General features: G+C 42.6%; 1 protein-coding gene across 1 annotated transcript in view; it reads right to left on the bottom strand.

Moving 5' to 3' along the window:
* PPP3R1 (protein phosphatase 3 regulatory subunit B, alpha) overlaps positions 1–27,196 on the bottom strand; it is a 143,076-nt gene that overhangs the window by 27,935 nt on the left and 87,945 nt on the right. The window contains exons 2-5 of the mRNA XM_033936486.1: positions 25,879–25,918; positions 18,312–18,488; positions 6,302–6,361; positions 1,811–1,995 (exon numbers count right to left, since the gene is read on the bottom strand). Coding sequence (XP_033792377.1) covers positions 1,811–1,995; positions 6,302–6,361; positions 18,312–18,488; positions 25,879–25,918 — 462 coding nt within the window. The remainder of the gene's footprint in view (positions 1–1,810; positions 1,996–6,301; positions 6,362–18,311; positions 18,489–25,878; positions 25,919–27,196) is intronic.

The raw sequence follows: 27,196 nt of genomic DNA, 5'->3' as shown, positions 1-27,196 counted from the left end.
GCCCTGAAGAAACATGTCAAAAAGGCTGTGTAGGGTTTTGGGGAGAGCCTGTTGTTTCTATTGTTCACGAGGTTGTTGCTGTTGTTCACGAGGTTGCTGCTTCCGCCTTCTAAGTTGAGTCTGTGCAGAAGCTGCAGGCTTAGCAGCAAACCTACGTTGGTAAGAAGAAGCCGGTCTGAAGGGATGAGGAGGTGGCAGCTTCTTTTTAGGCTTGACCAGTGTCCCATCTGGTCTCATGAGCGGACAACTTCTGTGTAGCCGTCTCAATGGAGGGCCCAAAAAGCTCATCTCCAAGACACAAGCATTTGCTAGCCTATCTTGATGGTTTACGTCAAGTTCTGAAACGTGTAGCCAGGCCAGACATCTCATGTGAAACGGACATAGCTGAAGCACGGGAGGTAAGTTCAAAGTAGAACGTACCATATATTTCCTCAGCTGAAACAAATCAGAAATGTGATTTTGAAAAGCAGGACGTTTGCATTCTGGAATGTATTTCTGGAAAAGTGAAATCTATTTAATCGGGTGCTTCAAAAATGGAAATTATAGTTGCCAGAGCGGTTGGCCAATATGGCATTTTGATAAAGGCATTTGCCAAATTGGTCCATGGCTTTGCCCTCTCTGCCAGGGGGTACAGATGCATAAACACTAGCCCCTGTAGACTTCTTTAAGGTGGACTCCACTAGGAGGGACTCATGCGGAAGTTGGAATAGGAACCACTTGATACAGGGAATCCAGTCTGTGAGGAGCCATAGGAATGGAAAGTGGCGTTTCCAGATTTTATTGAAAGTTTCCTGTAAAATGTCATGAAGGGGACGCTTAAGTAGTTCTTTAGGAAGTTGATCATAATCCAAAGCCTCCAGGAACTGTTTAGAACGTTTAGAGTCAGCTTCTAATGGAATGGACAGAGTTTCAGACATTTGACGAAGAAACCGTAAAAAAGAAAAAAAAAAAGAAAGAAATGACAAAAAAGTCAAGAAAATCCACAAGAGCGGGAAGGCAGCAAGAGAAAAATTTCAACACGTCTTTTTAGTTCTGCAGAAACTAAGAAACTGAGGGCCTACGCGCCTTGCGGGCTATCACAAACTTTCTAAAGTCTTATAGTGGTGATACACTTTTAAAGTGGTCTATATCGGGGCTCCGTCAGTGACATCACCCATCAGTGAGAATATGCTGCCTGCTTGTCCTGGGATAAAATGTTATTTGAATAGGACTATATTATTAATTTCATATACATTATTCCCTCCATATTCACGGGGGTTGGGGCCACAAATAAGAGAATTTTGCAAATAACTTTAGGGCTGACTCTGACCTACCCCCACTTCCTAGATTCCTCCACAGCTTATTTTTTAAAGTCTGGAGGTCTAGTAGTGAAGCAGGACAGAAGCGATCTTCCTACGCTCCTGCCCCGTGCAGAGCCACAAACATAAATGGCTATCATGAGTTCCCACTGTAATCTTGCAAGACCACAGGAACTCAAGGCAGCCATTTATGTTTGTTGCTTTGCAAAGGGCAGGAGCATAGGAAGATTGCTCCTGCCATTCTTCACCACTAGACCACCAGGCTTTAAAAAGTAAGTTATGGAGGGATCCAGGAGGAAGGTAGGGTGGGTCAGAGTCGATCCTAAGTTAAGTTGTTGAAACCTTTAAAAAGTTGTGGCGAAGTCCGTGAGGGGGGATAAAAACCATAAATAATCGGAGTTGCAAGTGCCAAACCTGTGAATATGGAGGGAGGAGTGTACTTACAAGTTAATAGTAGCAGTATAGTAAGTTATTCACATTTTTTTCTTTTGCATAAAAATTAAAGCACTTACAGCACAGAATTCTTCAAAAGATATTCTGCCATCACCATCCTTATCTGCATTAATTATAGTTTTGTCTACTATTTGTTGTAATTGTGTGTCCTTGAGATTGTTCCCAACCATCATCTTCAACACCTGGAAGAGTTCCCCATTAGAGATAAAGCCATCTTTGTCCATATCATAGATGCGGAAAGCAACTGTAGAAAGCAAGAATTTATAGGAAAAATATAATGAAAAATTTTACATGTAGTACTTCAATTTTTTTTATTCAAGTTTTCAAGATTATTTGAGATTTGATAAAATTGCTTTTTCTCATAGATTACACAGCAATGAACAATAAAAAATGGGGGAGACAAACAAATTTAGGGAAATCACAGATGTACTTTTGAGAGGGAAATGGAAGAAGGAACTACAACTTGATATAGGAAAGAGAACAAAAGATAAAACAAAAGGGCATCCCTTTATTTAGCTCGCAGTATCAGTCTTTTCTAATGTTAATCACTGAATTACTCATTCTCAGGTACGTTTTGCAGTTTTCTTCAAAATTAAAAAAAAAAATTATGTTGGTCTTGATAAACAGAAGTTCTGGATTTTCAAGCTAAATTCCAAAACTGGCGTATTCATTAATCATTATTAGGAGTGCAGCCTGGGTATCTCTGAATATCAGCGTGCCCGATGGAATAGGATTTTAACCAAAAACTAAGGGCTCCTTTTACTAAGCTGCGAGTGTTTTTAGTGCACACAGGATTTTAGCGCGTGCTAAACCCGCGCTACGTGGCTAGAACTAACGACAGTTCAATGCTGGCATTAAGGTCTAGCGTGTGCAGCAATTCAGCATGCGCTAAAACTGCTATCGCAGCTTAGTAAAAGGAGCCCTAAATCTCCAGCACAAGTTTATTGCATGACTAGATCTAAAGAATGATTACTAGAACACAGCTGACTGACCAGTTGATTTGGAAGAGTGCCAAATTTCGTTAAATGAAAACAAAGGCTACAGAAGCTAGTAGTGTGGGCCTAAGTGGAAACCAGGTGCAGATAGCATACTAGAACCCATGAACTGGGTGACCTTCTATTGCCAACTGATTGGCATGGAGTGTACAGGGGAATTTTTTTCCCGATCATTTGCAAAACAAGCCTAACCCTAAACCCAAGCCCAATAATAGTATAATTTGGGTTGTCATGCTCTAGCTACATCCTTAATTCCTAAAAACCACTAGTGCAGCTTCGTAAAAGTTCAAAATTAGGCTTAAATTATTTTACTAAAATTTGGCACCTTTTTCAATTTTAATTTGGACTCTGATATTACATATAAATATTATAAAATTTTGTAACCCATATGACTAAACCAGTTGTTTCTGTATTTTGATGATTCAAGTTTCCAGTAAACCAAATTTAAAAACTAACAAAAAGGGCAAATACGATTGCATGAGAGCCATGGTGAAACAACGACTCAAAAAAAAAAGGTGGATAAACTTGAAACAGTAGAGCAGGCATGGTCCCTACTGAAAACTACTATCACAGAAGCACAAAACCTATACATTCCGAGGATCTCCAAAGAAAGGAGAACAAAGGGTAAGGGAGAACCAGCATGGCTTACCAGACAGGTGAGGGAAACCATACAAGAAAAGAAGGACTCTTTCAAAAAATGGAAACACATGAAAACAACCGAAGCATGGAACAAACATAAAGACGATCAGAAGAAATGTCACAGGGTGGTGAGGGATGCCAAAAAGGACTATGAAGAAAAAATAGCGCAAGAGGCCAAAAACTTCAAGCCCTTCTTTAGATACGTGAAAGGGAAAAAACCCGCAAAAGAGGCGGTGGGACCCCTGGACGATCAGGGAAGAAAAGGGTACATTAAGGAAGATAAACAAATTGCGGACAAACTAAATTCCTTCTTTGCGTCCGTCTTTACGGAGGAGGATACCGCAAAAATACCAGAAACAGTGAAAGTGTTTAGTGGAGTAATAGAAGACAGTCTCACCACAGTTGAAGTAGATTTGGACCAGATATACTACCAGATCGACAAACTTAAAAGTGACAAATCCCCTGGACCGGATGGAATTCACCCGAGAGTCTTAAAGGAATTGAAGGTTGAAATCGGAGAGTTATTGCAAAAACTCGCCAATCTGACAATCAGAACTGGACAGATACCGGATGACTGGAAGATAGCGAACGTCACGCCAATTTTCAAAAAGGGATCAAGAGGAGAACCGGGCAACTACAGACCTGTGAGCCTTACGTCTGTCCCTGGAAAGATGGTTGAAGCACTGATCAAGGATAGCATAGTCCGGCACTTAGATATACACGAATTGCTGAAACCCAGTCAACATGGGTTCAGGAAAGGGAAATCATGTTTAACGAATTTGCTTCAATTTTTTGAGACCGTGAACAAGCAAATTGATAGTGGAATGCCGGTGGACATAATATATTTGGACTTCCAGAAGGCATTCGACAAAGTTCCGCATGAAAGACTTCTCAGGAAACTACAATGCCATGGAATAGAGGGAGATATACACAGGTGGATAGGCAAATGGCTGGAAAACAGGAAGCAGAGAGTGGGCATAAATGGGAAGTTCTCAGACTGGGAGAAAGTGACTAGTGGTGTGCCCCAGGGCTCGGTACTTGGGCCGATCCTATTTAACATTTATATCAATGACCTTGAAGACGGAATATCCAGTGAGATCATTAAGTTTGCAGACGACACAAAGCTATGCCGGACAATCAGAACGCAGAAAGATAGCGAAGAACTCCAGAGCGACTTGTATCAGTTAGAGAAATGGGCAGAGCAATGGCAGATGAAGTTCAACGTGGAGAAATGCAAAGTAATGCATTTAGGCAGTAAGAATAAGGAACACGAGTATAGAATGTCAGGAGCAACTCTTGGTAAGAGCGAACAAGAAAGGGACCTGGGTGTACTGATAGATAGGACCCTGAAGCCGTCGGCACAATGCGCGGCAGCGGCAAAGAAAGCGAACAGAATGTTAGGAATGATAAAGAAAGGAATCATGAGCAGATCGGAGAAAGTCATAATGCCGCTTTATAGAGCAATGGTCAGACCACACTTGGAATACTGTGTCCAACATTGGTCTCCCAAACTAAAGAGGGATATAAAACTGCTGGAGAGGGTGCAGAGACGAGCAACGAAGCTAATAAGAGGTATGGAGAACTTGGAATATGAGGAACGACTCAAGAAACTAGGACTGTTCTCCCTTGAGAAGAGGAGGCTGCGAGGGGACATGATAGAGACGTTCAAAATATTGAAAGACATCGATAAAATAGAGCAGAAAAACAAATTATTTACACTGTCCAACGTGACACGGACAAGAGGACATGGTTTAAAGCTAAGGGGGGACAAGTCCAGGACAAATGTCAGGAGGTTCTGCTTTACGCAGCGAGTGGTGAACGCCTGGAATGCTCTTCCACAGGAGGTTATTAAGGAATCCACTGTGCTAGGATTCAAAGGCAAATTAGATGCACATCTCCTTATGAGAGGCATAGAGGGATATGGGTGGTAAAACTACATCAGGTGTATACCTGACTGGGCCTCCGCGTGTGCGGATCGCCGGACTCGATGGACCATGGGTCTGATCTGGAGATGGCAGTTCTTATGTTCTTATGATATTTGCAAACTGTTGTCAAACTGGTTTTAATTTTTTCACAATTTTGAATCTTCAATTGTTGAATTATATTATTAATCGAAACAGTATATCTTTTGGTAAATGAAATGACAGAAATATGTAGTTTGTTTAATTTGAATCAGCATCTTCTTGATTACTTAGTCAGATGAATAACTCAGTTTCTAAGACTTGGTCCCTTTTCTTGTATTATGAAGCATATGTTGATGTGTTTAGTACTAAGTATTCCTACTGAGCTACACAAACCACTGACTATACAAACCACTGACTTTTCAATGTGCACATTTCCTTCTGCTTAAGCCCAACAAAATCATTCCAATTAAAGCAACTCCAATAGTTGGGACATAGGGCTCCCTTTACAAAGGTGCGTTAGGGCCTTAATGCGCGGAATAGCGTGCGCTAAATTGCTGCGCGCTAGACCTTAACGCCAGCATTGAGCTGGCATTAGTTCTAGAAGCGTAGCGCGGGTTTAGTGTGTGCTAAAAACGCTAGCGCACCTTAGTAAAAGGTGCCCATAAAGACAGTGCCAAGCAAGACTTTTACGGTCTGTGTCCCAAAAATGACAAAGAATGAAAGACCAGGATCAAGCACACATTTTATACCTTATTCATTATTGGTTTGATCATGAATTTATAATGAAAGTGACTTATGAGCACACTGGTTGGACTGCTCAGATCTTTATCTACCATTCTCTACTATGTTGTAAGCTACTGTGGCTATATTAGACATTTAAATAAATGCCAACTGTAGCATAACAAAAGCTCATTATACAGAAAATAAATTACTTTCAGGCCACTTAACATTAATCATTTACTACTTATATAACTAGGAAGAGATTACAAAATAATTAAAAATAAATACTCACACCTCAGTTTCTGTTCCTTATCACCTTTGACACTGAATTGAGAGACTCCCTCTATAAACTCTATAAATTGTAGGGGGAAAACATATATAGCATGAATTGGCAACATTTAATACAAATTAGTTCTCTAGTATTCATGTAAGTTGCCTTGTACATTTAAACATTATAGAAAATGGTACAGTTGGGTTATCAAGTAATAAAAATACAAAATCAATGCTACATCTAAATAAAGCAAAGTTATTTACCTGCAATAGGGAGTTCTCCACAGACAGGATAAAATCAACCACACAGATATGGGATATCAACTGATCGCACCCAGTAGAGTAGCTCTCTAAAGTGTGCACATGTCAATATTCATTCATGAACATGCATGAATGCACATTATATACCACAGGTCCCATCTGATGCACCATGTCGACTAATTGGATTTTATTCTCCTCCTACCAACAGATGAAGGTAAAGAAACTAATTTTCCCTCGGTGACATCACTGGTATAAGGGCTAGTGGTCTGTGGAAGACTACAGAATGCCTCTGCCAAAGGTCCCATAAACCAGTGGTCCCCAACCCTGTCCTGGAGGACCACCAGGCCAATCGGGTTTTCAGGATAGTCCTAATGAATATGCATGGAGCAGATTTGCATGCTTGTCACTTCAATTATATGCAAATCTCTCTCATGCTTATTCATTAGGGTTAGCTTGAAACTCTATTGGCCTGGTGATCCACCAGGACAGGGTTGAGAACCACTGCCATAAACCACATCTATGCCCCATCAACCATTGCAGTTATAATTCATTCCATAACCAGAAACCTGGTTCAACCAAAGTAAAATATTTTTTATCACTATCAGAAAAAATGCAGTAAACTTCAAAGTAGTTTTCGTGAGCCTAGGGAGATGCATAGAGCTGCCCAAGCTAGGCGTGGTTTCGCCTGGAAGTGGCCTTAGGCAAGCTTAGACAGCCCTAGGCACCTGAAATGTAGGCCAGCACATTTCAAATAGATACGGCCGCTGAACTGATCGCAGCAAGGGAATCTCCCTGCCACGATCAGTTTAGCGGCCATAGCAGGGAATCCGTCCCTCCACGAAGTCAGCCAGCAGGAGGCATACCCAGTCTCTCCTGCCGGAAATACCTCCTCCCCCCAAAGATCAACGGTAGGAGGGATGCCCAGTCATTCCTGCCAGAACCCCCCCTCTGAAAACTTGCCCCCACCCCGATATTACCTCCCCTCCATATCTTTTCCTTATAGGCTGGCCGGAGGGATGCTTACTCCCTCCAGCGGTCAAGCCCTCCTTCACAGAATGGCAAGCCTTCCCCTTCCCGGTGCATTCTGGGAGCAGGACAAAAAGTTATTTAGGATGTCAAATGTGACTAGGACAAGAGGTCATGGACTGAAACTGAGGGGAGATAAGCCCAAGACAAATGCCAGAAAGTTCTGCTTCACACAGCGGGTGGTGGACACCTGGAACGCTCTCCTGGTGGAGATTGCTGCGGAACCCACCATTCTAGGATTTAAGGGCAAGTTAGATGCACATCTCCTCGGAAGGCAAATAGAGGGATACCGGTGACTAAGTTTTCGCCAGGTCGCACCTGGCTGGGCCTCCGCGTGAGCGGATCACCGAACTTGATGGATCCAGGGTCTGATCTGGTGATGGCAGTTCTTATGTTCACTAGGGAGGGACCTAAGGCCCTGATTGGCCAGGCGTCTAAGATCTCTCTCCTTTGGCGACTTGGTCAACTGGAATCTTAGGCCTCCCTCCTAGTGCATCCCAGAATGCAATTCTCAAAAGCCACTTAGATGGCAGCTGAGACTGGGCATCCTATATAGAATCCGTCCCTATGTGTTGATCAGAGCACTGTCTGAATATTTATTTATTTAAATTTGTTTTCTATCCTGTCCTCCCCAAAGAACTCAGGATGGGTTTCAGGTTAACATACATAATATACAGTTAACAAGTTACAATATGCCTTAGTTAGTACAAGTTATTTTTCTGTCAGAGTGAAGCCAATTTTCTCTTTGAAGGCTGATATCCTGGGATTTATAGCACCACACTGCAGTTTCTTTTAGACTATTTGATATGTGACACAGTGGAGGGTTTTTTTAACCCATGAATTTTTAACCAATGTTTTTTCTCCACTTTGCTATTTTTGTTTGGGTTTTGGCTTTGTCACTGCTGGATGGGCTTGGGAGAGCGGTTCCAGTGAATATATACAGAGTATGTAGTGATTAATTATTCAATGATTTCAATTACCCCCAACATTGGCTGGTAAATATTACATCAAGGAGTGCTAAGGAGGTAAAATTCCTATGTCATAAACGACTGCTTCTTGGAGCAACTGGTCAACCAACAAGACAGAGAACAATTTCAGATTTAGTGCTTAGTTGAATGCAATGCATAATACAGGAGGTAACTGTGTTGGGTCTGCTGGGAAACAGTAATCATAACATGTTAAAATTTGAGCTGATATTTGGAATGATGTTGCTAAAGAAATCTACTGTAGTGGCACTAAATTTTCAAAAGGGTTAATACGATGAATGAGGAAGATGGTTTAAAAAAAGCTAAAAGGATTGGTGGTAAAGATTAGGACTGCAAACTAGGGGTTCACATTAAAAATAGCATTGTGGAACCCCAGACCAGATGTATTCCACATATTAACAAAGGTGGAAAGAAAAGGAAACGAGAGCTGGCATGGCTAAAATGTGAAGTTAAAAAGGCAGAGCCAAAAAAAATCCCATCCTTTAAATGGAAAAAGGATCCAAATGAAGAAAATAAGGAGAGATATAAGCACTGGTAAGTTAGATGCAAAGCATTTATAAAGAAAGCTAAAAAAAGAATATGAAGAGAAATTTGCTAAAGAGTTAAAAACTCATAGTAACTATTTTTTTTTTGTTACATCAGAAGCAGAAAACTTGTGAGGGCATCTGTGGGACCGCTGCATAATCAAGCAGCAAAAAGAACTATCTGGAAGGATAAGGCCATAGTGGAAAGAATGAATGAATTCTTTCCTTTGGTCTTAATGGAAGATGAAGAGATCTACCTGAACCGGAAATGGTTTCCAAGGGTGATGATGCAGAGAAACTGAAAGAAATCTCGGTGAATCTGGAAGACTTACTACACAAAACTGACAAAATTAAAGACTGATAAATCACTTGGACTGGATGGTATATAGGTTTAAGATGTTTCATCGTGGCCAGTTCATTGTAACTGTTTCAGCGTGATGAACTGGCCGCGATGAATCAAGTCAGGATCTGATTCAGCAATTGGGGATTAATGCCCCCACCCACACAAAATTATACCCTCCCCATCTCTTCCTTTTCCATGAGGCTGCCAAAGCTTTTATTTTTTGTTTTTTACTTACAGGAAGGAGCTATCATCAATATAATCATCCCATTCCGTTCCTCCAGTTCAGTCCAGCACCTCTTTCTGAAGCAGCTTATTCAGGCCCTGATTCAGGTTCACCCCCTCTGAATCGGCTTATTCAGACCCCGATTTAATGGGACAATTCAGTCTGGCACCTCTCCCTGAGGCATACGATTCATCACAGCTACACAGAAACATCCCATAATGAATCATCCCATTCTGATGATGTGCATCCCAGGGTACTAAAAGCACTCAAACATGAAATTGCTGATCTGCTGTTAATGATCTGTGACTTGTCATTAAAATCATCTGTAGTAGCTGAAGATGGGAGGGTGGCCAATGATATGCCAATTTTTAAAATGGTTCCCAGGGGAGATCCAGAAAATTATAGACTGGTAAGCCTGACTTCAGTACCAGGCAAAATAGTAGAAACAATGATAAAAAATATAATTGTGTAACATAGACAAACAAGATTTAATGGGACAGAATCATCATGGGTTCAGCCAAGGGAGGTCTTGCCTCACTAAACTACTCGACTTCTTTGAAGATGCAAATAGCACAGTTACCATAACGGGTATTATCCAGGGACAGTAGGCAGATATTCTCACACGAGTGACATCACCGACGAGCCCTGGTACGGACACTTTAAAAGTGTATCGCCACTTTAAGATTTGAGAAAATTTGCGATAGCCCGCACCGCGCATGTGCAAATGCCTTCCTGCCCGACATAGGCACTCGGTCCCTCAGTTCAGATAAGCCAGATAAGAAGCCAACCCGGGGAGTTGGGTGGGTTGTGAGAATATCTGCCTGCTGTTCCTCAACAGGGGCAGATCTAAGAAAGCTACAGAAGTTGCCATACCTTGGACTTTGTGGGCTGTAACACGACTCCCCAGTTGCAATCCAGCCTGAGTATAACAGAGCAAAATACAGGCAGCTAACCAGTTGGAAATCGTTCTCTTGGAAATAGGATGTCCCAACTTGTTTGGATCATAAGAACCTAAGAATAGTCTTACTGGGTCAGACCAATGGTCCATCAAGCCCAATAGCCCGTTCTCACGGTGGCCAATCCAGGTCACTAGTACCTGGCCAAAATCCAAGGTGTAGCAATATTCCATGCTACCAATACAAGGCAAGCAGTGGCTTCCTCCATGTCTTTCTCAAGAACAGACAAATGAGACAAAAAGTTGTGGAGATGTTTTATGTGACTTTGTCTGGTCGATATAATAGGCCATAGCTCGTTTACAGTCCAGAGTATGAAGCGCTGTTTCTCCTGTATGAGAATGAGGCTTAGAAAAAAAGACAGGAAGCACAATTGACTGATTAAGGTGAAATTCAGTTTCAACTTTCGGCAAAAACTTGGGATGGGTGTGAAGAACCACCTTGTCATCATGAAAAACAGAAGAGAAATAAAAACCCTGCTATTCAAGAAATGCATCAAGACAAACTAACACCGCAGGAAGCATTTCAATCTCCCCCAGATCCCACAACCTTCTAACTAAATTATCTATCTTGTAATGACCCTGAAACAATGTCCAGATCTCCCACGAAGTAAACTGCTCTACTTTGTAACTCTCCTGGAAATGTCCAGATAACCTCTTGTGTAATCTGCCTTGAACCGCAAGGTAATGATGGAATAAAAATCACTAATGTAATGTAATCTGCCACCAACGCTTGAAGCTCATTGACTCATCCTCTTGACTTTCAAAATAAAATCTTCTCATCAGCCTTCATACCTTCAAAAACTCCTCATTCCTCAATGTTCACCACGAACTTTGAGATCAACAAATCAAAATCTCTTATTAATTCCCTCCATTAAAGAGTTCTATTATACACGGAAAATAAATTTTGCTGTATCTGCCCCAACATTGTGGAATTCTCTACCACAACCACTTCGAGACGAACAACATCTTGATAAATTTAAGATAGGCCTGAAGACTTTTTTATTTCGCGATGCATTCTCTTCTGTTTAGATTCTACTTTCTCGCTAAATTTATTTACATTACTTTTTTTTTTTTTTAATATTTTTCTTTTCTTTTTAAATTTTAATTTTGTATCTCTCTTAAAGAACCTCCCCCACCCAACATGTTTTATTCCCACTTCCCCTTACTCCCTTTTCTCTCTACAATGTAACTCTACCCTCCCATTCCCTTTTTTCCTCACTGTCAAGTTTGTCATGTCAATGTCTTTAATGTTCACTATATGCACTTCTAAATATTTACTCTCAATTTCTCTTTCTTTACTTTTTTTTAAAAAATTTATTGTAAACCGGCCAGATATTTGTTTGATGGTCGGTATATTAAAATCTAATAAACTTGAAACTTGACTCATCTCGCTGAAGTGAGAGAGATGAGAAAAACAACTTTCCAGGTAAGAAATTAGAGATGTACTGTAGCCATTGACTCAAAAGGAGGTTTCATCAACCTAGAAAGGACCACATTAAGGTTCCAGATGACAGGAGGCAGCTTGAGAGGTGGTTTTACATTGAAAAGACCCTTCATGAATCTGGAGACCAAAGGATGAACAGTAAGGGGTTTACCCCTCAACTGGGAAATGGAACGTAGTAATGGCACTGAGATGGACTCTTATAGATGTAGACTTGAAGCCAGAGTCATAGAGATGAAGCAGATAATCCAGCACCAGTTTCACCGACAAGGAAGCTGGATTGTGATGATGATGGAGACACCAGGAAGAAAACCGAGTCCACTTCTGTTGATAGCATTGTTGAGTGTCTGGCTTCCTGGAGGCATCAATAATATTGCGCACGGGCTGAGAGAGATGTAATGCAGATGGATACAGCCCAAGAGATACCAAGCTGTCAGATGTAATGATCTCAGGCTGGGGTGTAGAAGAGCTCCTTGATTCTGTGTAAGCAGAGTAGAAAAGATGGGAAAAGGAATTGGTTCTTTGACACTGAACTGAAGTAGAAGGGAGAACTAATGTTGCCTGGGCCACCGAGGAACTATGAAAATAATGGTGGCTGATTCCTGCTTGAGTTTGAAAATAGTATGAGAGGAATGGGCGGAAACACAAAGAGGAACATTTGCGCCCATTCCAAAAGGAATGCATCCACCTCCAGACAGCGAGGAAGAGTACAGTCTGGAGCAGAACTGGGGCAACTTGTGATTGTGGGGAGATGCAAACAAGTCCACTTGAGGAGTGCCCCATTGAGCAAAGATGGAATGGAGAGCTGCAGAGTTGAGCATCCATTCGTGAAGTTGAAGAATCGCGCTGAGGTCGTCTGCCAAGGAATTCTGCTCCTGCTTTCAGAAAGATGTTGCAAGCAGTCACCTAAAACCAGATCTTCTGGGCCTGGGCCTCCTGGCAACGCAGGAGAGAACTTGTGCCTCCTTGCTTGTTTATATAGTACATTGCTACCTGATTGTCTTTGAGTATCAAGTGGACTTGATTGGGGAGAAGATGCTGGAAAGCAATGAGAGCATAGTAAATTGCTTCGAGTTCCAGAAGACTGATGTGGAATTTTAATTCCCTGGAGGACCAATGGCCTCGAGTCTGAAGACTATCAAGATGCGCACCTCAAACATATGGTGATGCGTCCATCATCAGCACCTTTTGATGAGGAGACGAGTGGAAAAGGACACCTCTGGAGAAATTGGAGGAAACCATCTACCACTGAAGCGACTGTTGAAGAGATAAGGTCACAGAAATATGTTGTGATAATGGGTGTGTCGACTGGGACCACTGAGAAGCAAGGAGTAGGCTACATCTTCCATTGAGGAGTGTGAAGATGTAGCCTGGTCAGAGGGGTGACATGGATGGTGGAGGCCATGTGCCCCAGTAGAACCATCATATGTCTCACTGAGATAGTGGAGATGTGAAACAGTCGCTGACATAGGTACAGAAGAGCGAGCTGACAATCTGGAGGAAGAAATGCCCTCATCACTGTAGTGACTAGAATGGCTCCGATGAATTGGAGACATTGAGTTGGATGTAGGTTCGATTTGGGAAAATTGATCTCGAACCCTAAGGTTTGAAGAAAGGCAATGGTTTGTGTTGTTGCCAGAGTAACAGTCTGAGATGAAAGAGCCTTGATCAACTAATCGTCCAGATAAGGAAGGACTTGAAGTATATGGGATCTCAAAGCTGCCGATACCACAATAAGACACTTGGTGAAAACTCTTGGAGATGATGCTAGACCAAACAGAATACCTTGTACTGGTAATGATGGTGATTTTCTTGAAAACTAAGATATTTCCGGAAAGCCACATGAATTGGTATGTGAGTGTAGGCTTCCTTTAGATCCAGAGAGCATAGCCAATCATTCTGAGTTAAGAGTGTAGCTAGAGAGAGCATGCAAAACTTTTCTCTGACTAGAAACTTGTTGAGAGCTCTGAGGTCCAGAATTGGATGAAGACCTCCCATCTTCTTCAGAACTAAGAAATAGCGGGAGTAAAACCCTTGATTCTTCTGGTACAGAGGAGCTTCTTCAATGACATTGAGGAGAAGTAGGGATTGAACCTCCTGAAAGAGAGAGGAGCTTTGATGGTTGAAAGCAGACTCTCTTGGAGGATGATCTGGAGGGAGGGTCAAGAAGTGGAGAGAATAACCCTTCCGAATGATGGTCAATACCCAAAGATCGGAGGTGATGAGTATCGAGTGATGAATATAGTACTGAAGCTGAACCCCAATTGTCTCAGGAAGATCTTTTATGAGTGGAACTGTGGCTATGCTCTGAAGGAACACGTCAAAAAGACTGTGATGGTTTAGATTGAGTTGGTTGAGCCTTTGGCAGATGTGGTTGCTGCTTCTGTTTCCTAGGCTGAGGACGAGGAGGTGCAGAAGCCTTGGCAGAAAACCAGTGCTGGTATGATGAAGCAGGTTTAAAACGTGTTGGAGGAATTGGTTTATTTTTTGGTTTGACCAAAGAGTCCCAATGGGTTTCATGAGAGGAGAGCTTTTGGATGGTGGTATATGTAGAAGATCCACTGCACTCAAGATTTTATAGACTTCAATCATATCTCCCCTCAGCCATCTCTTTTCCAAGCTGAAGAGTCCTAACCATTTAAGTCTTTCCTCATACGAGAGGAGTTCCATCCCCTTTACCATCTTGGTCGCTCTTCTTTGAACCATTTCTAGCGCCACTATGAGATAAGGAGACCAGAACTGAACGTAATACTCCAGATGAGGTCGCACCACGGAGCGAAACAATGGCATTATAACATTCTTAGTCTTGTTAACCATCCCTTTTTTAATAATTCCTAGCATTCTGTTTGCTTTTTTGGCCACTGCCATACATTGGGCAGAAGGTTTTATCGTATTGTCTACAATGATACCCAGATTCTTTTCTTGAGCGCTAATCCCCAAAGTGGACCCTAGCATCCGGTAACTGTGATTCAGGTTATTTTTTCCAACGTGCATCACTTTGCATTTGTCCACATTAAATTTCATCTGCCCACATTAAATTTCATCTGCCAATTGGATGCCCAGTCTTCCAATTTCCTAAGGTCCGCCTGCAATTTTTCATAATCCGCATGCGTTTTAACAACTTTGAACAGTTTAGTGTCATCTGCAAATTTAATCACCTCACTCGTCGTTCCAATTTCCAGATCATTTATAAATAAGTGAAATAGCACCAGACCTAGTACAAATCCCTGTGGCATTCTATTGTTTACTCTCCTCCATTGAGAAAAAATGACAATTTAACCCTACCCTCTGTTTTCTATCCAATAACCAATTCCTAATCCACAACTGAACTTTGCCACCTATCCCATGTCACTTTAATTTTCTCAGGAGCCTCTCGTGAGGAATTTTATCAAAAGCGTTCTGAAAATCTAGATACATTATATCAACCGGCTCACATTTATCCACGTTTATTCACACCTTCAAAGAAGTCAAGCAAATTGGTAATCAAGATCTCCCTCGACTGAACCCATGCTGACTCCGTCTCATTAAATCAAGTTTGTCTACGTCTTCCACAATTTTATTTTATTTTTTATAATTGTTTCTATCATTTTGCCCAGCACTGAAGTGAGGCTTACCGGTCTGTAATTTCCCGGATCTCCCCGGAGCCCTTTTTAAAAATCAGTGTAACTTTGGCCACCCTCCAATCTTCAGGTACTACAGATGATTTTAGCAACAGGTTACAGATCACTAACAGCAGGTCAGCAATTTAATTTGAGTTCTTTTAGTACCCTGGGATGTATATCATCTGGTCCTGGCGATTTATCACTTTATAACGTCTCTTTGGCTCAGTACATATTCCAGATTCACCGAGATTTTTTTCAGTTCCTCCACATCATCACCCTTGAAAACCATTTATGGTTCAGGTAGATCTCTTACATCTTCTTCCATAAAAACCAAAGCAAATAATTCATTCAGTCTTTCCGCTATGGCCTTATCCTCCCTGAGCACCCCTTTTGCTCCTTGATCATCCAACGCTCCCATAGATTACCTCACAGGTTTTCTGCTTCTAAAGTACCTAAAAAAATTGCTGTGAGTTTTCACCTCTTTTGCACGTTTCTCTTCATATTCTTTCTTAGCTGTCTTTATCAATGCTTTGCATCTAACTTGCCAGTGCTTGTGTTTTGGATCCTTTTTCCATTCTTTAAAGGATGTTTTTTTTTTCTTTTTTCTAATAGCCTCTTTCACTTCACCTTTTAACCACTCCGGCTCTCGTTTCCTCTTCTTTCCCTCTTTGCTGATACATGGAATACATCTGGTCTGGGCTTCCACGATGGTATTTTTAAGTAACATTCACACCTGGTTTACAGTCCTAACCTTTGCAACTGATCCTTTTAGCTTCTTTTTAACCATTTTCCTCATTTTATCATAGTCGCCCTTCCGAAAATTAATCAAAAGGGCGACTTAACCCCCTACTTGTCCTGTTTGTAAACTCTACTAACTCTTGAATGTTCTCATGTACAGCGCTGCATACATATAGCAGCGCTATAAAAAGGAGTAGTAGTATTTGTGCTGCTTTCCTGTGTCCTAGTAATGTAAGTCTAGTACAGTGTTTCTCAACCTTTTCAAGCCAAGTACCCCCTAAGCCTAACAAATACCAACCGAGTACCCCTGCCTAAGTTCCACCCCAGACCCGCCCCTGACTCCACTCCCACAATAATAGTAATGCAATTTCTTTCATCCATTTTTCATATACACACAATATAATCTTACTAACACATAATGGTAACCACAAAATTTAAAAAACACAAAGCACACTGTACACAAAGAAAATATTAATTATCATTTATATTCGGGGGTTTTCAAAGAGGTCAAGGCAGATGACTTTAAAAATTTGCAATATCACCTCAGTAACAATTATAGTGCAAATATAGACAGCAGATATAAATTCTCACTGACACATTTTGATCACTAAATTGAAAATCAATTTTCCTACCTTCGTTGTCTGATGATTTCATGAGTCTCTGGTTGCATTTCCTTCTGACTGCATCCTTTCTTTCTTTCTTTCATTTCTTTCTTTATTTCTGCACTCAGGCCCAACAATTGTCCATTTCTATTCCCTCCCTCCCTCCCTCCTTATGTCCTTAGTGCCCCCAGTGCCTCCCTCTACGAGTCCAACTTTTCTTTCTCTCATCCCCCAGATCATTTTTCACCACTGCTCATCAGCCCCATTCCCATTTCTCCTCCTAACACCCCTCTCCAACACCATGCCATATCTCTCCCTCCATCACTATGCTCAACATTCCTCTCCCTTGCATCCCCTTCAATCTATCCCTCTGTTTCCTCTCCACCACCATATCCAACATTTCTCCCTCTCATCCTTCTATTCCACATGCATCTCTACCTTACTCCTCTCTATGCCCAATTTCATTCACACACTCAGGCCCAACAATTGTCCCTTTCTATTCCCTCCTTCCCATGTCCCAAGTTAGTGCCCTCTTCCTCCCTCCCTTCCTTCTGTGTCCCGAGTTTGTGCCCCTCCCCCTCACTGCCTTTCAGCATTTGCTCCAACCTTTCCTCCCTCCCCCGAAGCAGACCACATCAAAGCATGCCCCCAAGCCAACCCGCCGCCGATTCCTCCTTTCCCCCAGTCTGCCGCCCCCCGCACCAGCTCCATTTAATTATCCCCCGCCACCATTGCAATTCCAGGAAGGGAAGGGCCAGGCACATGCAGAGATTACATACCGCCTGGCCCACAAACCTCCACCCCAACATCAATTCTGACGTCGGAGAGAAGGTCCGGGCCAGCCAAGCAGCGATTGGATGGCCCAGAACCTTCTCTCCGACGTCAGAATTGATGTCAGTGGGAAGGCTTGTGGGCCGGCGGTGTGCGATCACTGCACGCACCTGGTTTTTCCCTTCCTGGAGTTGTGGCGGTGGAGGATATTTAAATGGAGCTGGCAGGTGACAGCGGCGGGGGATAATTAGATGGAGCTGGTGGTGGATGATGGAGGCGGGGAGTGGCAGAGAAAAATCAGCGATCAGCCCACGTATCCCCAACAGGTGGTCCGTGTACTCCCTAGGGTACGCGTATCGCAGGTTGAGAAACACTGAACTAGTATGTATGTACACATACATCCCAAACAACCATTTATCCAAGCACTTTGAAACACAAAGTTCTGTTAAATCACTTACATAGGTGGTATCTTACTCAAATAAGTTTATCATATACAGATTTACAGTATGCAAGATTTGCATCTATTAAGATAGATAAAAACAAAGCAAAATGTGTCTTACCTTTAAAGTCTACTTCTCCATTCCCATCCGTATCAAATATGTCTATTACTCGCTGTACTAATGGATTTTGTTGCAACTCAGGTAAAGACATAAACTCCTCCACACTCAAAGAGCCAGAATTATCTAAATCAAGTTTCTTAAATCTTTTTCCTAGCCTTTTAATTTCATCAGCATCAACTGCAAAAAAAAAAAAAAAAAAAAAGGGATATAATTTAAAATCTTTACTAGTTAATAGGTCCCCTTAATTGTGCTTTATGAGGACTACACAATAATATGATAATGCACTCATTTCTATGCATATTTAGTTCTCATCTAGTAACATATACAGTATGAGGTACATAATTGAAACAGAAATACATCTAAAACCCACCTAAATCGGCACTTGGACAATCAAAAAGACAGGTTGTCCAAGTGCCGATAATTATCGAAACGGGTTTTAGACATATCTAAAAATAGCTTAGACCTTTTCAGTGCTGCTGTACGCCCAGAGTGAAAAGGGGCGATTTTGAAAGAGTGGTGAGGGCGGGAGGTAGGCGGGATGTGGGCCAACCTAGACTTAGTCATACTGCAGCGATAACGGAACTTATATGTTGTGACTTAGGCGATCTAAAACCAGATATAAGTGCCCAGAAGGTATCCAATGTGGCCAGATAACCACTGTAGACACAAAGTATAGTCCCTCACACACTCCCCCAGTGATCCCCCCCACCACCATAAAAATCGGAATAAAAATGTACATACCTGCCTCCAGAAAATTAGCACCTAGCATAGGAAAGCCTAGTAGAGCTGCACAGAAGTGTCTTATGTAGACAGGGGGGGAGGGGGGGGAAGGGGGGTGGACTAGTGAACCATAGAGAGGAGGACCCAGGCCCATAAGCCACTCTAACTACTGCATTCATGGTGAAACATATGCACCTACTGTACTGTCATATAGGTGGCACCTGCAGCCATAAGGGCTATTGGGGTGCTAGAGAGGTAGGTATAGTAGGTTTGGGGGGGGCTCAACATGACCTGTAAGGGAGTTGTGGTGAGATGTTTATGTGGCACCCTTTTTGTCTGGGTGTCCAGTCCATCACTTTGCTGACCCCTCCTACGTCCAAAAGGTCTTATTCTAGGCGTTTTTGACTTGGACAATTTTTTAGAGAATGGGGTCTTGACGATCAAACGGCTGGATGTGCAAGTGGACAATTCTCAGAAAAAAAATTGGAGGGGGTGGAGACGTATTTTTCGAAAGTTGACTTTGGACGTTTCCGACTTTGGGCGACTAGCAACTTAGGCCCAGATTCACTAACCTCACAGATCCGATCCGTTAGCGATCCGATCCGTGAGGTTGCCGGGCACCCAATTCACGACACGTCCTCATGCAAATAGGGGTGATCGGAGTCACACTCCCAACCGACCGCACAGATCGCTGAAGAGCGATCCCGATGCATGCGCAAACCATCTTCTTTGCCTGTAGATGGTCTGCGCATGCACTCCATGCGCTCCTTCAAGTTTTGCTCCTGGGATGGGTGCTGGCAGAGATTGCCGCTGCAGTACAGTATTTTGGCGCACCAAGGAGACTTAATGGAAGCACTAGAAAGATGTCAAAGAAAGGGGAGGAAAAGACATGGCATAGCCAGAAGGATTTTCGTGAGCCCGTGCCACTGTCCTGTTCTCTGCCGCCCTTCCCCACAGTGCAACCCTGCTTTAACCTGCAGGTTAAAATCATGGGCTCGCACTGCAGGGAAGGGCTTGCCGCAGGAGAGTCGGGGCACTGATTCCTTTCGGGGCAGAGTAGGAGAGCGGCAGAGCAGGGTTTTTGCTGCAGGGCAGGGATTTTAGGGCGGCAGAGAGCAGGAAAAGACGTGAGCGACTGGTCCTCAGCAGTTGCTTCTTTTTTGATAGGCTAACATCCAGCGACCATAAAATGGTATGGCTCAACCTCAAAAAAGGTTTCTCTAGATCAAACACAGCAACGAAGGTTCTCAACTTTAGAGGCACAGACTTCGACCGCATGGGAGCTTTTGTCCATCAAGAGCTACATAAACAAGCAAAATCTGACAATGTGGAGGATATGTGGTCGATTCTGAAGTCCACCCTACATGAAGCAACAAACCGCTACATAAGAACAGTAATTAAACGCAGGAGAAACAAAAGACCCCAATGGTTCAGTGCAGAAATTTCGGACCTAGTTAAAAAGAAAAAAGAAGCATTTATCACCTACAAACATTTAGGAAAACAGGAGGCGAAAGAAGACTATCTGGACAGATCTAAAGCTGTCAAAAAAGAAGTCAGAGAGGCCAAACTCCGAATGGAGGAAGATCTAGCACAGAACATTAAGAAAGGGGATAAATTTTTATTTAGCTATATTAGTGACAGGAAAAGAAACAAAGATGGGATAGAACGCCTGAAGCAATCGGACGGTAACTTTGCAGAATCAGATTCTTCCAAGGCAGAACTATTAAACGAATATTTCTGCTCAGTCTTCACCTGTGAAGCGCCGGGAGCTGGTCCACAGCTTCAGACGGGAGACAGCCAGAAAGACCCGTTTCAAGATTTTGAGTTTACGCCCAGTAGCGTCTACTATGAACTATCAAGACTCAAAGTAAACAAAGCCATGGGACCGGACAACCTACACCCCAGGGTGCTTAGGGAGTTAAGTGAAGTCCTGGCGGAACCATTATCTGTGCTTTTCAATCTTTCCCTATGCATAGGAAGAGTCCCCTTGGATTGGAAAACCGCCAACATAATCCCACTCCACAAAAAGGGCTGCAGGACAGAGACAGCAAACTACAGACCAGTGAGTCTCACGTCTATAGTGTGCAAGCTCATGGAAACACTGATCAAACGGAATCTTGACACAATCCTAGATGAGGAAAACCTACGTGATCCCCACCAACACGAATTCACCCAGGGTAGATCCTGCCAATCTAATCTAATTAGCTTTTTTGACTGGGTTACTAGACAACTGGATGCCAGAGAATCACTGGACGTGGTATATTTGGACTTCAGTAAAGTTTTTGATAGCGTCCCACACCAAAGGTTATTGAACAAGCTGAGATTGATAGGATTAGGGGACACTCTAACTACATGGGTTGGGGATTGGCTGAGCGGTAGACTTCAGAGGGTGGTGGTAAACGATACCCCATCCAAAACGTCAGACGTGATCAGTGGAGTGCCATTCGTTAATTCTATCTATGAAACTATTCCTAAAGCTTTAGAAGCCATAAACGTGATGGAGCACTGGATGACAACCTTTAGGCTCAAACTTAATTCAGAAAAGACAACTTTCTTCGTTGCTTCGCCACATTCGCTTGACACTAAATCACCACTATGATTCAATAATCTTAATTACCCTATCCAACCTACCATAAAGATACTAGGTGTAACTTTGGATCAGTGCCTAACCATGAGAGACCAGGTGGACTCCTTGATCAGAAAGGGATTTTTCACTCTCTGGAAACTCAGATCCCTTAAAGCTTATTTCGATACAGCAGCATTCAGAACCCTAGTCCAATCCCTCGTACTGAGTCTACTTGACTACTGTAACATCGCCTATTTAGCAATTTCCCAAAAGAACATGTAGCGTTTACAATTGATGCAAAATGCAGCGGTCAAACTGATCTTTGGGCTGAGGAAGTTTGACCACGTGACACCCTACTACCGGCAGCTGCATTGGCTGCCAATGGAGACGCGCGTAAAGTTTAAATTTGCCTGCTTCTGCTTCAAAGCACTACACGGACTTGCCCCTAAATATATAACTGACCTTTTCGTCTTCTCAGCCAACAGACACAAGAGAAGCTCACATTCCAACTTCGTTTCCCCCCCAGTGAGAGGTTGTAAACTGAAAAAACACCATGAATATCTTCTCTCGCACCAAGCAGCATCATGGGGTAAAGACCTAGAACAATTGCTTTCGCCCACTACTTATGAGGAATTTAGGAAACGTATGAAAACACACCTGTTCCTAAAGTATCTAGACAACTGATCCTCTATTCTCTCTCCCCTCTATAGCGATTAACTTGTTCTATTGATCACTCTCTCCTCAAAAATGGATTTCCTGTCCTATTAACCCTCTTTCTTCCTCCCCTCTTAAAGTCAATCAATTTGTACCTTTGCTTAATCTTTGTAAACCGCATAGAACTTTTGATCATTAGGGACATAAATTTCCACCTTGACGACAACACCAGCAAGGATACGATCGAACTGAAGAGCTTCCTCATCTCTCTTGGTTTTCCCCCCCCTTCACCATCCCCAACCCACGAAAAGAGACACACTCTAGACCTCATTAGTTTCCTGGATCTTACCGCCTACAAAACTTCAGCCAATGACACTCGCTGGGAACATGTCCCCTGATCTGACCACTTCCTTGGGACCTTCTGCCTTCCCATTTTCATGTCGCATCTTGGGGCTCCTCCCCGCTCCTCCAATTCCATTACCTTTCGCAAAAAAATTTCAAGCGACCTGTTCTGAACAAAATTTCTCAAACAATTCTCCTCTGCCCCTAAGCCTGCAGACCCTGAATCCAACTGGCATAACTGGACCGCCCTCTCCGAGTCCACCTACCACTCCCTCGCCCCCCTTTCCACCAAATCCATCTCCTACCCTCGCAAAGCCCCCTGGTACCTCCCTTATCAAAGAGAACTAAAGCAGAAATGTCGAGCCCTGGAGCGCAAATGGAAAAAGTCTAACTCCCCTATAGATAGACAGTCCTGGAGAGCCAACATTAAGCTCTACAATTCAGCACTAAATAAAGCAAGGAAGAACTTCTACGGTGAGAAAATCTCCAGATCCAACAACCAGAGTAGTACACTTTTCAAAATCTGGCGCTCTCTAACCTCCAAAAAAGACTCCACCTCTCTCCCCTCCTCTCCCTCAGCCGAAGTTCTAGCAAAATTCTTCAATGAAAAGGTCACTACCTTATGATGCTCCTTCCCACCTGCAGTCTCCTACAACTCCCTGGTGCTCACTGACTCCAACCCTACTCTAATGGCCTTTAGCCCTATCCCAGCCGACAGATCCTGGGCTGCCTTTGAGCACGTATCCGAATCCCTCATCTTTAAACTCTGCCTCAAACTGAAATCTTGCAATTGTTCTTTAGACCCTTTCCCCTCCTACCTCTACGAGGAAATACCCACTCAGGCCATCTTTTCCATTATCAAACTCCTAAACACCGCCCTACACTCGGGCCTTTTCTCCCTAGAAATGGGCCATATCGCCTTAACCCCTCTATTGAAAAAAACCCGACCTCGACCCTTCCACACCATCCAGCTATCGCCCAATAGCAAATATCCCTCTCCTAACCAAGATGCTCGAGTCCATCATATCGACCCAACTCTCATCCTATCTAGAGAAATTCTCCATTCTCCTACCTTACCAATATGGCTTTCGCCCCAACTTCAGCACCGAATCCCTATTGACCTCCCTAATTTCCAAGGTTCAACAACTTCACTCCCACAACAAGTTCGCCGTCCTCCTGCAATTCGATCTTTCTGCCGCTTTCGACGTTGTTCACCATGATATTCTAATTTACCAACTCTCCGAGATTGGCATCACCTCTACAGTCCTTGAATGGTTCTCAAAATTCTTTCGTTCCCGATCCTACATTGTCAACATGAATGGCACCTCATCCTCCCCCTGGAAACCAATCTGTGGAGTCCCACAAGGTTCACCTTTATCTCCTATCCTTTTCAACATTTATATGTCCTCTCTAAAACTCCTCCATCTATCCCCCCTTGAAACAATTTACACCTATGCTGATGACATCCTTGTCCTCCTCGAGACCGACTCGAACCTCACTAATCTCTCAGAGAACATATCCTCTTGTATCTCGAACCTCCAATCTTGGGCCCACACTGTCCAAATGAAATTGAATGAATCCAAGACAAAACTACTTTGGCTTGGTCCAAAATTAGTTCAGCTACCCACCTCAATCCCACTGTCCTCTGGCTCCACTCTGCAGTTCGAATTCTCCAGCAAGGTCCTGGGCGTCATCATTGATTCTACATTGTCCTTCAATGACCACCTCAACTCCCTGGTAAAAAAAAATGCTATTTCAGCCTACACATGCTGAGGAAAGTAAGATCCTGTTTCCATCAAAAACATTTTGCCGTTCTCGTCCAATCCATCATCCTCTCTAGACTGGACTATTGCAATTCTATCTTCATAAGCCTAACGAGTAAAAACCTTCACAGACTCCAACGGATTCAGAATATCTTTGCAAAAAGTAAATTCGATCGCATCTTACCGCTCCTATTCAAGCTTCACTGGCTTCCGATAATTTCCAGAGTCCACTTCAAATGCATCTGCCTAACTTTCAAGATCCTCCACAGCATCCTTCCTCCATTAATTCCACTTTCTTGGAACTCCTCAAATCTTAATACCACCAGACCTACCCAAAAATCGAAATTATCCTTCCCCTCATTAAAAGGCATTTCCCACCCAGGAAAACTGGGGACTTCCTTCCCCTTCAGATTCACCGAGCTCTGGAACAACCTTACCTCCCCTCTTCGGAACCTGAGTTCTCTCCAACCCTTTCGTAAACATCTGAAAACCTGGCTTTTCTCAAAAATCTAACACTCCCTCCTCATCTGACATCCTAGTCCTCTAAACATTCTTCTTTCCTCTAATCTTCATCTAGCCCTTTCCTTGGAGTTCCTTTCTCACCATAATTCCTGTAAACCGTGCCGAGCTCCACGACTATGGAGATGGAGCAATATACAAACCTAAGGTTTAGTTTAGTTTAGATCTTCACGGTATTGCAGTATATAAGCTGTTATTATTATTATTATTATTATTATTAATTCCAAATACTGTCAAACATTTGTAAAGAACAAAGTTAGCACACCATGTTTCGTGTATGTAACTTTCAGTACAGGTCACCTTGGCGCCTAGAAATTGCACCGTCACCTGAGATATCTGATCTCAAATTTGTAATCACATATTTGTGCTGCCTCAAAACATTTCTTACTTACAGCTCACTGTTGTACACCTGAGCCATGCTGTGCGGCTTCAAGACTTACAGAATTGGAAACCGCTAGAGTACCCAACTTCCTGAACCACATGGCTCAAACTAAACTTCTGCGGACAATTAGGAAAGCAGCAAGCTGAATAAAGGCAAGATGCAAGAGACACTACAAGAAGGCAGAGAAAGAAAGACTGAGTGAAAAGTGGAGAGGTAGAATATGAAAGAGTTAGGGACCCATGCCATGATGATATGTGTTACAGAGACTATTTCCTCTTTGCTTATCTATTAGGTGTTTAATGTCACACTGCTGACTTGCTTCCAAAATGGAAACTTCTGGTTTATGACTGTGATGTGCAGTGGTACCTTAAGGGACTGATTTACTAGACTTTTGTCAAAGAATGTGAAACGAGCCTTAGTAAATCAGTTTCTAAAGGAGCTGCTGCTGCTAATATATTGAAAAAGCCAGACAATTAAGTTGATGGCAATACACACTCACTTATGTCTGTTTTTACCAGTATCTGTCAATATAAACCTTTAACATGCCATAAATAAAAACAAGCAAGAGAAAAATATGAGCATTTAACTTAAAACTAAAGGAAACCTGATTAAGTGACTTACAGTGTGAGCACATTTCCAACGGATAACTTGCCTCGTTGCCCTGATAAAGTAAAAAAAAAAAAAAAAGTTGATTAGCATAAATACATAGCCAATAATATAAAACTTGTACTACAGTACACATTAACAGAAACTAAAAAAGTGAAATTTATTCATACCTGTTAATTTCCTTTCCTTGAGTCCTGCTAGAACTGCCTCTGCCGCCATAAAAAAAAAACAACAAACAACCGCCGATCACCGCAGCTACCCACAAAACCATGTGGCAAAGAACCCCAGCAATTAACCTGGCAGACTCAAGAAACACCAACGAGTAGAATAAACAGCACTCACCTCAGAGTCCACCGTTGTAAATTCTGGTAGCTTTAGACTGGAACAGACAGTAAAGCACTGTCCAACAACAGCACAGTGGCCTCTCTGTACAAGGTTTTTGTTGTTGTTGGGGTTTTTTTAAATGGGAAAGAAGAAAAAAACACAGAGGACCAGGAATAACCTCAATCCAGTGGAGAGGAGGGTGGAGCAGGGACCTGGGAGGACCCAGGTGTGACTCCCAAAGTTGGCACCGCTCAGCCAAACACCCCAATCTATCTGAAGAGAAAAAAAATTCTCAACAGCAGAATACACAAAAATCTAGCCAGAATCCAGGAGCTCGTGGAACAGCGACTATCACCTGCTGGAAGATAGAGAATACTGAAGATACAGGGAGGGTACCAACCAATAGGACCACCTGTTAATCAGTTCTCTATCTCCACCTGCTGGTAGAAGTATACTATCCGACTAGTCTCTGAATTCATCTGCTGCTGTTGCTGAGGAAGTGAAATTTATTCATACCTTTCCTTGAGTCCTGCTAGAACAATCCAGACTAGTGCTGCCCGATTCAGGAAAAAAAAAATTTGATTAGATTCGATTCAGCCTACTAAATTGGTTTTTCGATTCAATTCGATTTTCCTGCCCAATTGGATGTTATTTTTTTTCAAACATCCTGATGGGTTTATTTTATAGCCTCCTCACCCCCTTTGCCTTCTCCTAACCACACTGACACTGTGGTGTAAACAAAATAAACAAACAAAAAAGACTTTTCCTCTTTCTCTTAAATCCTAGTCCACGTTTGCGGTCTAACACCAGCTCTGGCAGGATACACGTTTCAAATCTGACATATTGTAATTACAAAATGGAAAATAAAATTAGTTTTTCTACCTTTTGTTGTCTGGTCATTATTCAAATCTTGTTGGTCCCAGGCTCTGGTTGTCTTCTGATAACTTGCTTGCCAGGGTCTCCTTCTTTCTTCTTTCTCCGTTCTAACCATCCATCTGCCATTTCTGTC

Source organism: Geotrypetes seraphini, chromosome 3, assembly GCF_902459505.1.
Source record: "Geotrypetes seraphini chromosome 3, aGeoSer1.1, whole genome shotgun sequence".
In the NCBI taxonomy this organism is placed as follows: domain Eukaryota; kingdom Metazoa; phylum Chordata; class Amphibia; order Gymnophiona; family Dermophiidae; genus Geotrypetes; species Geotrypetes seraphini.
This window is presented reverse-complemented; position numbering and strand designations above follow the sequence as displayed.